Here is a 12,749-nt window from a genome sequence, read left to right as displayed (position 1 = left end):
CATCTATCTGCACCATGCCCCATTGAGCAGCCATAAAGAAGCGGGAAATGAGGCAGGAATATAATCAAGGCGATTGGCACTCATTTGTCAAGCCAATCAGATGGCCCGATGATATCTGGCCCTGTCACTAAAGCTTTGCTGATTGGTTCATCATTGTCTTAGGGCATTAGGGAAAAAAACAAAAAAAACACCTCTGGAAATTTGCCTTTATTTGAAAGGCCTATGCAACTCTGCTTACATGTTGTGGTCTTTGCATGTTAAATCCAAAACAGTCTGGTATTCTGCAGCCCTACACTCAAGCGTCTCTGTCGGGCTGAATCATCCCTCCTTCACCTTTGAATGCAGCGAGCAGGAAGACACCAATGAAAAGCTGTGAGTCCAACTCCCAAAGGCAGCAACTGTAGATTCAATTCAAGACTGCAGGAATTTGTTTTGACAGTGTTTTTTCCCACCGACATGCTGAGTGTCGGTGGGTAGGGGGGGGGGTTTGGGTGGCCTTCAATACATTAGAAAACACCACATAAAGCCGAAGTAAGAGCTAGATATTTCTCTTAATATGACTTTTTATAAATACTATATATATTTAATTTGTATCGATTCTTACCAAGCATCTATGAAAGGTGTTCATGTAGATGATAATGTTTGACAATGTGCAACAGACAATATAATAGAGATTTGAATAAGGAAATAACGGAAATAAAACTTGACATTTTCCTCCTGCCTTCATTAGGTTTCACTGTGGGTGTTATATTTGGTAGCACACAGTAAAGAAAGTGCCAGTGGCAGTGTAATTTTCTCAACGCTGTCCTATTATTACCAATTTCCAGAACAACTGAGGGCTAACAAGGGGCCGTACCAGTGTGCAACACCATTTATGATTTATAACAGAGTGAAAACACCAGTAATAAAAAATAACCTAGGATGTAGAATTGAGAGTCGTGATTTTAACCAGAAGATGGTGAAGATCTTGGTAGTTTTAGAAATTGCAGAAGTAATTTAAAGGTGGGGTAGGTAAGTTTCAGAAACCGGCTCCGTTACATTTTTTCTTTTGTGACCAGTAGACGATGTTGAACCTAACTCTGCCATGTTGAAAGTGGCTGCCTGTTGCTGGCGAGTCATTGAAGTACTGCTGCAATGCACGCCCAATGACGGCACGCCCAATGAGGGCACGAGATACATTTGTGCGTGCACGAGATGGAAGGCTGACAGATAGGGCGGCAATCCAATCCGTTTAGCCGGTTGTAGTTTTTACAGTATTACGGGTTCCACAGATGACGTTTTTTTTATGGATTTTTTGTCAAAGCACTTAAGATATTCATTGCCATCGGGATGTTAAGAGCATTCCATGGAATATAACAAAAAGTGTATCTCGAGCCGGTTTCTGAAACTTAACTTAAAAATATATATATAAAAATATATTTTGAACTTCTTCGTTAGTTTAAGTTTTTCTTATCTAAAAATCCCTTTTATGGGAAATGTTTTGTGTGCATAAACAACTTGTAAACGCTGTGTGGTTGCTAGGATACCAGCGGAGACTCCAGGAAGTCACTGTTCCAAGTCTTACATCTTATTATTGCAAATTTCTGTCTGTTTTTTAAAACATATGTCAATTTAATTGCACTTACGAGGAGCTGTTTTTTAAATTTATTTGTATGACTGATACGAAATGCAGGCAATATGTGTTGCTGTTTCTATTTTACATGCCAAGCTAAACTAATTTGAAACAGGACCAAGACTAAAATAAAAATAAATAGTTGACAATATATAAAGAACACATTTTGGCGAGCAGTAGATTAAATCTAAACTTATCTTATCTATAACTTGTTGTCTACCCAAACTAGACTTAAACTATAAAGGATAAAAATGAGGCTAAAACTAATAACACTTTTTGGGAAAAGACTGACACTGCTTGGGGAGAAGGCAAAAATGTGTGTTTTCCAAAGGTCCAGATGTATTCCGCCAAGTTCACAGCCAAGCTCAGTTATTGTGCATGTTGTCAATCGGAGGATGTTGTGTAGTTTTGTATTTTCTAGAGAGAGGAAAAAGAGGAAATACCTAAGTGCGGCCACCACTCTCTCCACAGCGTCACGCAGCACCGTTTTCACCGACTGGTTTGAGGGTCCAACAGCCACACGCAGAAGCTCTCCAATGAACTCCAGAGGCTTCCCATCAGTTGCCATGGTGACTGCCAGCTCATGTACTTTTGACCTCTCGGATCGGGATAAATCATAAAGTTGACTGTAAGGCTGGAATACAAACAAAACAAAAAAACAACATGAGGTGTTAATGATCACAGACATTTTGTACCTGACATATTTCATTAGGGAAAAAAGAGAAACAAAGGGCATACTTAGAAAATACGAGCTTGATCAAATTGATTTAGACACATGGAGATAAACAAATATCAATTTGAAGTGGAAGAAAACTATTTAGAAGAGAAAAACAAAAAGGGCAGAGTGGAGGAAGTCTAGAGGGGTAGGAAGTACAAAGTTTTATGAGTGAAGTTTGTTGTTTGGTTCTCGGTTGTCTTCAGGTGTTTACCCAGAGGGCACCACTATCCTGAACCGGCTCACTATGTCTACTACCCAGCTCACCTTTTGCTTGTTTATCTCTCTTCCAATAAAAAGGGCTGAGAAGCTTAGCCTGGAGAGTCCGAAATGGTATTTGGTTGTGTGTATGGGAGTCAGTCTGAGTGTGTGTTTGAGTTGATGTGTGAATATTTAGGAGATACTTTGAATGGTAACATGTGTAATTAAACTGGATAATATCTCGTTAGGAAAATCTTTCCCGCATGAATTATCCATAAACTAAAATACTACTTTTTTCCTTTCCAAATGTTCTCTTTTTCTCTGTTAATACATACAATCTTGTATTCTAATACAGGAAGAACTCTCACTGTTCAAATCCTGTATGTTTAAGGTCACCTATTATGCAAAATCCTTGTATACAGAAACATGTGTCCCTCCCTTCTGTGTAAAGAGATTCTGAAAGTTTCCGGAAAAAAGATTCTCTCACATTTTGTCATGACCCATTTATATAAAAACCTGTCTGAAAATGAGCTGATCAGATTTTGGCCACTTTATGATGTCATAACGATTTTTTGGCTTGTGTAACCATTAGCCAATAACCAACCAAGGTAACACCCGCCCCCCTTATCACCTGAATCTCCTCCTAGAGCACCATTGTATTTTTTAAAAACAAATATCACTCAGAGGGGCGTGGGGAGGGGCTCCTTATTTTCATCTACAGTAAAGTAACAGACACAGAATAAGCACTTTTGAAACAGGGCTGAAACAGAGGGGATTATGGGATGCTACAATGATCTGTTTGTTATTTCGAGCCAAACACTTCAGAGACATGTTTTGTATATATCTGAGACCTATAATATATTGATGAAAAACAGCATGATAGGGGACCTTTAAATGCAGCCGCTTTGGTCTGAATTCTGTTTGACGTCAATACAGCAAAATAAGAAGCTGCTCGGTGACACTAACAGTTCCTCTCGATTTTAAGATACAGGACTTCTCAGGCTGGTTGATAGGGGCAACTCCACAGTAAATGGAAAAGCAAGACGTGGCAAAAAAGTGTGCAGCTACTTTAATAACAGAAGTGGAAGCCTGGGGGCGGGACATGTTTCCAAGATGCACAGCACTGCTAGTCATGCATAACAGGGAATCTACAGTTTTGTTGTCTGCCAGGGGAAAGAGGAGAAACATTGACAGATGTTGCTGAGTCATGTTTCATTTTGGTGTCCCGGGTATCCCAGGACGGCAAACTTTTAGAAAAAAAATCAAAAAAGGGCAATTGGGTTTAAAAACCTTTGCAGCTAACACGTTCATCGCTAGTTGCTGCGGGAGAGCTTACATTAACTCTGAACAAAACATTGACATTCTTGGCATTGGACCCAATGTCAACTCTCCTGTTTGTAATATTCATTATCGGGATATTGGTATTCATGAAATATGGACATCATATGTTGTTGATAAATATATTTATATGCAGAAGATCTAAAGCCTACCGGAGGACTCAAGCGTGTCTGTTTGGGTAACATTTGGGAGGCCTCTTTTTTTTTATAAATATGTTTTGTTTGGGCAGCACAAGATCATTATGTAGGGACTTGGAGAGCAAACCGGATGGTCAGGGAAGAAGACAGCGCTGCGATACATATTTAAGCTTGCAATACTTTTCCCCCTTATGATGACAAGTTTAGTTTAGTTGGTTTGGTCTTTCTAGAGCGATGCCTCTTAGCCAATTCATTTTTGAGGTGTTGTGGGCCTGAAAAGTTAGTTGAATATCGATGGAAGGAAGGATCGATGGATATTTGGATTATTCTTATGCTAAAAACATGCATAGCTGTGGCTAGGTGCTACTGTAGCTATGGCTAAGTGCTAACTGCAGCAAAATGCCTAAGAATGTCTTTGCAAATGTGATGGATGCTCCGATATCAGCGAGCTGTGGTCCAAAGCTTTGCCAAAAGTAGCTACTAATTGCAGCCAGAGAATACCCGCAGCCATTCAGTAAACAGTCCTGTGACTCCTGTGACATGTTGACCTATGTTAGAAAGAATTGCATCCCATCTGAACATGTCTCTCAGACACAGAAAAATGTAATCATTCATTTAATTACTGCGGCGAGCTGTACTTCCCCGGTGCCTGGTATCTTTGCAGCGTTAGAAGAATAGAAAAAAACAAACAACAATTGCTATTGATGGTAATTTCGGGACACCCTGGTGGTGTGAGGGTTTAGATGCCACCACCAGTAATCTCTCAACTGTTGCTGTTAACAATTAAAGCCAAAAATGCCCCAAAGGTATTTTATTTCTGGAAAAAACAATATTAATTATCTACAACAGCACTTCAAAGGCTCATCATTATTGCTTTTGTGCCGTACAGCATCTGATTCACTGTACATATTATCATAGGAAGCTTCTAAAGACGAGCTGTACTGACTTCTCTACAATATTTGCAATGTGAAATTTGCTGTCCTCATGGCAGGTCAATGCGCCTGTGGTGGATTCTTCTGCCATCCACTATTATTCCCAGCAGATGGTCACGTACATTTGATAAATGGCCCCAGTGAAGCCAAACAGAGCCTACAGGGCTCCTTCTATCTATCTTTCACCACCTATCTGCCTTTTCCCGGTTCTTTTATCCTTTTTATCTATCTCCAAGGATATAATCGCTTCTTGCACCAGTAAAAGGGGAGTGACATTGAAGAAGTCTGTGTATGTGTGCACCTGTGAATTCACTCTACATTTCTGCCTTGCTGTGATGGTATCTTTTGCACTATAATGGAGGATATGTGAATTTAATCACAGATAAAACAGGCGCTAAAAAGGGATAAACTTGTGTGGGGGTCAGTTTGATCAGCAACTTGCCAAAATGACAAGATCCCTTATCTATTGCCTGGCATTAACCTACACCCACACCCGCACAAGCACAGGGAGGTGACAGTACTGTAAGTCAGCGTGACTTTGCGTAATGAGATACAGCACGATGTACGTACAGTATATGGCCATATGGCAGGGCTCAGTTCAAACAGGAGCCCATAGATTTACATTAATATATCCTTGACTGGTCCCTTTGAGGCGGGAAGCGCTTAGTCAAGCAGAACCATCCCAGAAATACACACACACAAAATAGGGTGTGTGTGCCGGACCAAAGGTGACCCTATGAACAGGCGAGGGAAAAGGATGCGAGTGATCAAGTTTGTCTCAAAGGTTAAGAATTGGTCAAATTAGTTTCCGAGAATTACTTTTGTGTACCTCCTAATCAAGAAGAAGGAAGACACAAAAGTTAACCGTGTGTCTCCTGTAGGTGTGTAAGACACAGTACGTTATCATAAAATAGAGTATTAGCTCAATTCAAAGTTAGGATTCTGCCCTTCAAGTAATACAATTAATTACTCGGATTTTAGATATGGTCTTCGGATTAATTAAGTACAGTGTATAAACAGGTGCACCTCCTTGATGAAACCATTTGGGACTATTTTAAGGTGAGCAAGCATATGGTTAGCAAGTTTTCAGAGCAGTTTTGTTATTGTTCCCTTTTATGTACAGTAAATACTTGAGTATTTTGCTCAAGTACTTTCTCTTTCTTCTCAACAACATCTCTTATTTTGTATTTGCTGCATTTAAAAAGAAGCTTAAAAATTAAAAATGTTGCAACAACCTTTACTATCTTTCAGAATGTGTACAGACTAAAACATCAATCGAATAATGGTGGAAATAATCAATGGATTAAAACCATAATGTAAATAACCATTAGAAATCTTAGCTCTACCACCATGTACTATACTTTACCATATATCCTGCTTTAACATTAATGCACGAGTAAATATAATCCACAGATATCATTATTATAATAATATATATTATTAGCACTTATATTTAGTAAGTAGCTAAAAAACACTGCTTGTAATGCAATATCCAAGAATTTCCTACGCGAAGCCACCAGATTTACCTGCATTCGGTTTACAATGACTGACAATTTGCATTTCAAGCTGATCCATCTCCATAGATTATGCCAGGAAAGCACCATGGAATCCCGGCAGCAAACAATTTCACTGTCTTGCACTACTTGGCACACTACTTTATGCGTTCTTTTAACCTATCCTTTAGTATAAATTCAGAAAAAAATAACATCTCACTTTTAAAGGTTCAATGGCTTAAGTGTGTGTACCTGCTGGCTGTCTTTGAGGGACAGAATGAAGGCATGGCTCAGGGTGTCCAGGTGTGCCGTGGATTGCTTCAGGTGTGTTAGAGCCTCATCAAAAGTCATCCCCGCTGCGTCCGACCCCCCCTGCTCCCCGCCGCCTTCGCCCACTCTCTTCTTGCTCTTCTCGCCCAGCTGGCGCAGGGCTTTGGTGGCTCGCTTTATCACCTCCGACCTCGCCTGGATGCTCAGCTGGAGACAAATAGGATGGATGGAGAGATACAGGGGAAAAGGGACGGGATAAGAAGAGCAAATTGGGGTGAGGGTGGGAGTCAAAATTGAAGGAAGAGAGGGGAAGATAGATGCACACGTTAAGTCATTTTGAATTTAACATGTTGAAAAGAGGAAGGTATAACCCAACATGTATGCATTGGGAGAAAAGAGAATTTAGTAGCAAATGTTACATTCAAGCATCAAGGTGGTGACAAGCTTCACACACATATTCACACCAGGAAATACATGAATAAAAATCCTCCAAGTTCACGTTTTGCCGCTACCTGAATGCTTTCCTGAAAAACCTGAAAAATGTCTTTTGAGGGTATATTTGTGAAAGCATTTGAGCGGGGATTGAGTCGCTTTATTTAAGCCAATCCATTGACTTGAGTTTTTCAAGCAACATCTGACAAACCCTGAGACAAGGTTTAAAATCTGGCTGGAAGTTTAGCAACAGAGGACGACTCAACTAAAGAGGATTTCTCAGATCAATACCTCAGAGGGGGGAAAAGCCAACACTCTGTCTCCCTTCAAATATAGTAGGAGGTAAGACAAGACCAATCTCACCCCTTGGCTTTATAGGAAATGGATCAATCCATTATGGGGGGCATTTGGGGTGGGAAAGGTCAAATGGATTCCCAACAGTGAGAGGGGTGGATATTTCCTCTTTGAGGGTTCAAAAGGAAAAGAAAAAAAGGAAAGAAGAGGAGGGTAAGGGGAGAGGGAGCAGACAGTGGGTTTCCGAGGGGTAATCTTCATGTTAAAAAGCACAGTGGGAAAACAGTGCCTGCTGGGAATTGGAGTTTAATTGGCTCTGAAGTAGAGAGGGATCAATTAGCTCTCCTTGTGTCTCTGGGAAAAAAGAGAGGGAGCTTAAGACAAAAGTGGAAGAACAGAAAGGTCTGGAGTGGGGGGGCGGCAGTGTGCCAGTATGAAGAAAAAGGGAAACCAGTGGGCTGCTTTTGATAAGGTGCGCCGAGGCACTTTCAGTCCCCTGTGAGACAATTTTTCAGAGTGCTGTAATTATGTGGCTGACATTTCTTGTGCAATTTTATAATTTATTTTATAAATCATGACTGGTATGTGCTTTGAGGCGACACAGTGGGGATGTGAGCAGAATAATGTATTTAAAATTAGAAAAGGGATTTTGACGTTAAAAAAATGTAGCCCAGGGGCAGGGGAGACGGCCAGTCGGCGATGGAGGTGTGTGGAATGTGACAGTTTGATGAAGTGATCGAAACCCCCCACGATCTTTCCTTTTAGACAATATGAGTCCTGTTCTGGGTGGCTGCCTGGATCCAATACCTTCTGTGCTGCAATTACAAATTGTCAGTCTGCCAAACTTCTACCAGTTACTGTCTAAGCTGTACTGTGTCATACTACTTTCCCTCTGCTCTGTCTGCCATATGGTTATATTGGGAAAAAGGCTGGATATCAGGAGGAAACATAGAACAATCACTAAAATGTGCTGCAAAGATAACATATGTTTGCAAGCTTAACCTCAAAGTTAGATTGCAGTAGTCAGCTTGACATAAACCAATACTACTCTTCAATTAGATTTTGGATAATTACAGAATATAAACTCGGTGTAAAAAAAAACAATAATCAAACTTTCTCGTTTGATGTTTAGCAAGATGATGTTCTCAAATTAATTAAGAGTACTTTTTAAGCGTAATCCAATAGCCAAAACAAAAAGCTAATGTTTGGCTGTATCAAACTACACCAGGGTGACTTGGTGATCGCCCTGATGGTGTTTATGGTCACTAAAACCGCTTATTTAAGACACATAAAAGCTGGAGTTGGGCATTTACAAATGGGTTTTTTCTGTCAAAAAACGGAATAATAAAATCTCATACCTTTTGTTTTCATTTATCTAACGAAAGACCCATTCAAAAACCATATTTAAAACAAATGAAGCGAAACAGGTATTACATTCAAATTGATATCCTTGTTGTTGGACTCTTTCATCCAGCCCTCTTGCAACACTATTGTTTTTTGTTTTTTTTGGCTTACATGTTCAGCTGCATCAGGTGAGAAGGTGATGCTGTCCAGGAAGTGGACGGCGTCTGCAGGGACCAGCCTGTCCAGGTATTTGCTGCAGGTGTCGTACGCATGGAGGTATTCCGGATTACTCTGTGGGGGTCTCTTCAGCAGCTGGGGGTCTCCTTTCCAAAACAGCTTCTTCAGCCACACTGCGTGGACTGCACTGGGGGATAATGTTGCCCCCCCACCACCGAGTGCGGGCAGCCGGTTAGAGAGTTTGGAGATGGACAGAACGTTCTGACTGGTCAGGACCGGTTGCAGGATCAACAACGGGTCAGACGACTCATCAGTGAGCTTCCGGTAGTTCAAACCTGCGGAAGAAATCATTTATTATTTAAACACACAACGAAGTTGCGCATTTAATGTATGCTGACATTTGTAATTTGAAATGTTTTTTAAATTATGATGAGTACAACTTTAAAGATGTGTTTTCCACTGCACCTAAACGTCATGCTTATAGTGTATTGTGTGTTAAAAGCAAAAATAAAACATCACAATCATCGTCCTTCACATGTTGAAACCTCTCTTAAGGGAAATATTCAAGTTCAACAGAGTAATGCGATGAATAAAGAACACAACCTTTGCATTCATGTTTAGATTTACACTGGGAAACATAGCACACAAACTTCTTTTCACTCCTACCCTTGAAAACACAAACAGGCATTTTCAGGCTAGGGCACACATTGTAAAGGACATCTGCATTTACTTGCCGAAGCAGAAAATAATAGCTGCATTGAGTTAGAAGAACTAACAGCTAAATACTACAGCATACCGAACACTTCCCTGTTCAGAAAGAGGCTTTCACATACCATATGTGGAAACGGTGCAGCACTCGCAGGATAATTACAGTGATTATATATGTAGAGGTTGTTCAATATTCCATTACATGTAGGTATGGGCAAAGAGGAGCGCACGGAGGAGTGTAAAAGGTTGATGTGAACAACAAAGAGAGGCTGTGTGGGAAAATGGTGCTATCTGCATCCGAAGAAAAGTGTCTGCTTGTGCACGTCACGACTCCTAACGCTGCAGTACTGTGTGTGTGTGTGTGTGTGTGTGTGTGTGTGTGTGTGTGTATGTGTTTTTGAAACACAGAGAGCAAGTGGCGTGCTCTTGGTCTCCAGTGCCATCAGACAGACACATTACTGTGGCAATACCATTACCACAGCCTGTCTGGGCTTTAAATATTTAACACAGGTCTGCCTGTGGGGAGGCCTCTGTCAACGCTGCTCGGAATCCCTTGCGCACACACAGTCACACACACACACACACACACACACACACACACACACACACACACACACACACACACACACACACACACACACACACACACACACACACACACACACACACACACACACACACACACACACACACACACACACACACACACACACACACACACACACACACACACACACACACACACACACACACACACACACACACACACACACACACACACACACACACGTACACTGAGCATGCACACACAATACTTTCAGACAGGCCCAGACGGACACTTAGAGCGCAGATAAGAGTTACACGCACTTACACATGTACTCTCTCTGTCTGTCTCCCCCTGCCCCACCCACTCATCATTCTGCCTCTGTCTCTTCCCCACCTCAAGCAGCAGCAGCTCATCCCCTTCCTCAGGAGAACCCGCTCAGACACTCACCTGATACTGTGTCTGAAATTGTGATGAATATAAGACACACACCAGCTGTCTCTACATTGTCTGAGTGTTGTACTTTAGCTCACACGTGTCTGCTCAGGACTGCAAATAAGTCATTTAATGTGGGTGGGTGTGAGTGTGTGTGTTAGAGTTGGAGCGAGTAGATAGCTGTTGAAGCTTGAGACACCGCAACAGCCTGGGTGTCAATTTTGTTAAAATCATGAGGCTGGGTTGAGTTTTACCAGAGTTTGTGAATGTGTGCGTGTGCGTGTGTGCGCGTGTGTGCGTGTGTGTGTGTGTGTGTAATAAATAGAGAGAGAAAGACTTACAGTACAGACAGCATTAGTTTGTACTTGTCAATGTCAAAAAGTAAGAATCGCTTCAGTGACATAATGTATGTATGTAATATATTTGATTGTTAATGTGTATTATTGTATAAAACAATCATTCGACTGTAGCTGTGTACCACAGAATGTGCTAAACCCATTATCTTGTACAGCTATTGTCCAATCAGACTATAGCAACAGTGACAAGGCATTGCAGTACCTTGGGATTTCTCTTCATGTTAAAGCCAGGTGCTGCTTTTTTTGTCATTCATTTCTGGTTTAGACTTCTAACTTCCAACTCTGTTCACAGCAGACCATCATGCTTATAGTATTGCGTTTATAATGAGCAAAAATTCAAAAATCGTCATCGTCCTTGTACTGTACCAGGGTATATGCAGGAATCCTGAAGTCAAATGTAATACCTTTTAAGACCTTTTTTAAGACCCTTTCCATACATTTGAAGACCTCATCGCAACTTTGAGTTCTAACCGGTTACATTGGCAACACACTTTACCTCACATTTACTATATTAATTGTAAGATAGCAAAACTAAACCGAGTGCAGACAGACTACTGAAGCCTCCTTTCCACATGAACTTCAACCTCTCTGTGAAGGTCAGGTTTAATGGAGTATGCTGCTTTTTTGCTTCTGTAGACTCTGTGCTCTTTCATTCCAGTAAAACTCCTCAGAAACCATTAGAAACCAATTTGACCAATAAACAAAACAATTGACAAAACTTTGAACTATGAAATATGTTAAACTTTGGTGAGCTTCAGCGGGGTAATGCCATATAGGAGCTCCCTCACAAATACGCCTTTTTTTTTGCCGAAAATTGGGCTGGGGCTCAGTGGCGTCAATTCAGCCAAAGCTAAGGTATGGCAAGGTTACTAGTCACATGACTTAACTACAGTATCAATCAATATACATGCCCAGCAAATAATCATAACAAAAGTGACAAGTCTGCTATGTAGCTTTTCTGTGTGGTTAGGAACATTTGAACTTTTTCAAATGCAGCCTCACTCACATCCCGCTAGCGCAAGTAACTATGGACACAAACACTTAACTACGCACGTCAATCAATCAATTCAGTACATTACCACATTACGCACATTACGCACATTACCCCGCATAACACTTGCACCATCGTAGCATTGTGCAACACACAGCTGAATATCTAAACTCGATAATTCCTTTATTATTTTCTGGGCCAGGGATTCAGCTGTCAGGTCCTTCATGTGATAGGTTCCAATGGCTCTTTCCTTTATAATCCCGTCATGTACATAACGGATCAAAATGGCCAGCTGCTCCTTCTTAGACAGGTCTTTCGTTTCATCCACTAACACTGAAAAGTACCGTGCTTCTCCTACTTCATTTATGATTATACTTCTGATATTTTCCCCAATAACTCTCACCATATCATTCTGGGCTTCTGGGGAAGAATAGTGCGCATACCTGCGTTCCTGTTTGCTTTTCACGTTCCTGTCATCTGTTGCAATAACGTCCAAAAGTTCAAGGAAATTTCCTTTATTTTCATCCTCATCTCTCTCGTTGTGGCCACGGAGAGGGAGGGCCTGTCTTCCCAGAAATGACGTGATTTTGAACAAGGATTTGACGTGAGCCCGGTTCTCCTGCACCTCATCTGTCCTGTTTGCGTCAATCCGACTTGCGATGGATTCCTTATGTCCGCTGATCACAGCCTTAAAGTTAGACCACGCTAATGCAGCACAATTGTGTCTACTGCTCCCTTGATGATCCCGGAGATTTTTTTTCATGTTCTTC

At 41.1% G+C, this 12,749-nt stretch overlaps 1 protein-coding gene across 1 annotated transcript in view; it reads right to left on the bottom strand.

The window, feature by feature from the left end:
• The window catches only part of nbas (NBAS subunit of NRZ tethering complex), a 184,705-nt gene that overhangs the window by 46,562 nt on the left and 125,394 nt on the right, over nucleotides 1–12,749 (bottom strand). Inside the window, exons 44-46 of the mRNA XM_079645282.1 lie at nucleotides 8,940–9,280; nucleotides 6,681–6,905; nucleotides 1,822–2,246 (exon numbers count right to left, since the gene is read on the bottom strand). Coding sequence (XP_079501408.1) covers nucleotides 1,822–2,246; nucleotides 6,681–6,905; nucleotides 8,940–9,280 — 991 coding nt within the window. The remainder of the gene's footprint in view (nucleotides 1–1,821; nucleotides 2,247–6,680; nucleotides 6,906–8,939; nucleotides 9,281–12,749) is intronic.

The sequence above is a fragment of the Notothenia rossii genome (assembly GCF_949606895.1).
Source record: "Notothenia rossii genome assembly, chromosome: 8".
NCBI classification, from domain to species: domain Eukaryota; kingdom Metazoa; phylum Chordata; class Actinopteri; order Perciformes; family Nototheniidae; genus Notothenia; species Notothenia rossii.
This window is presented reverse-complemented; position numbering and strand designations above follow the sequence as displayed.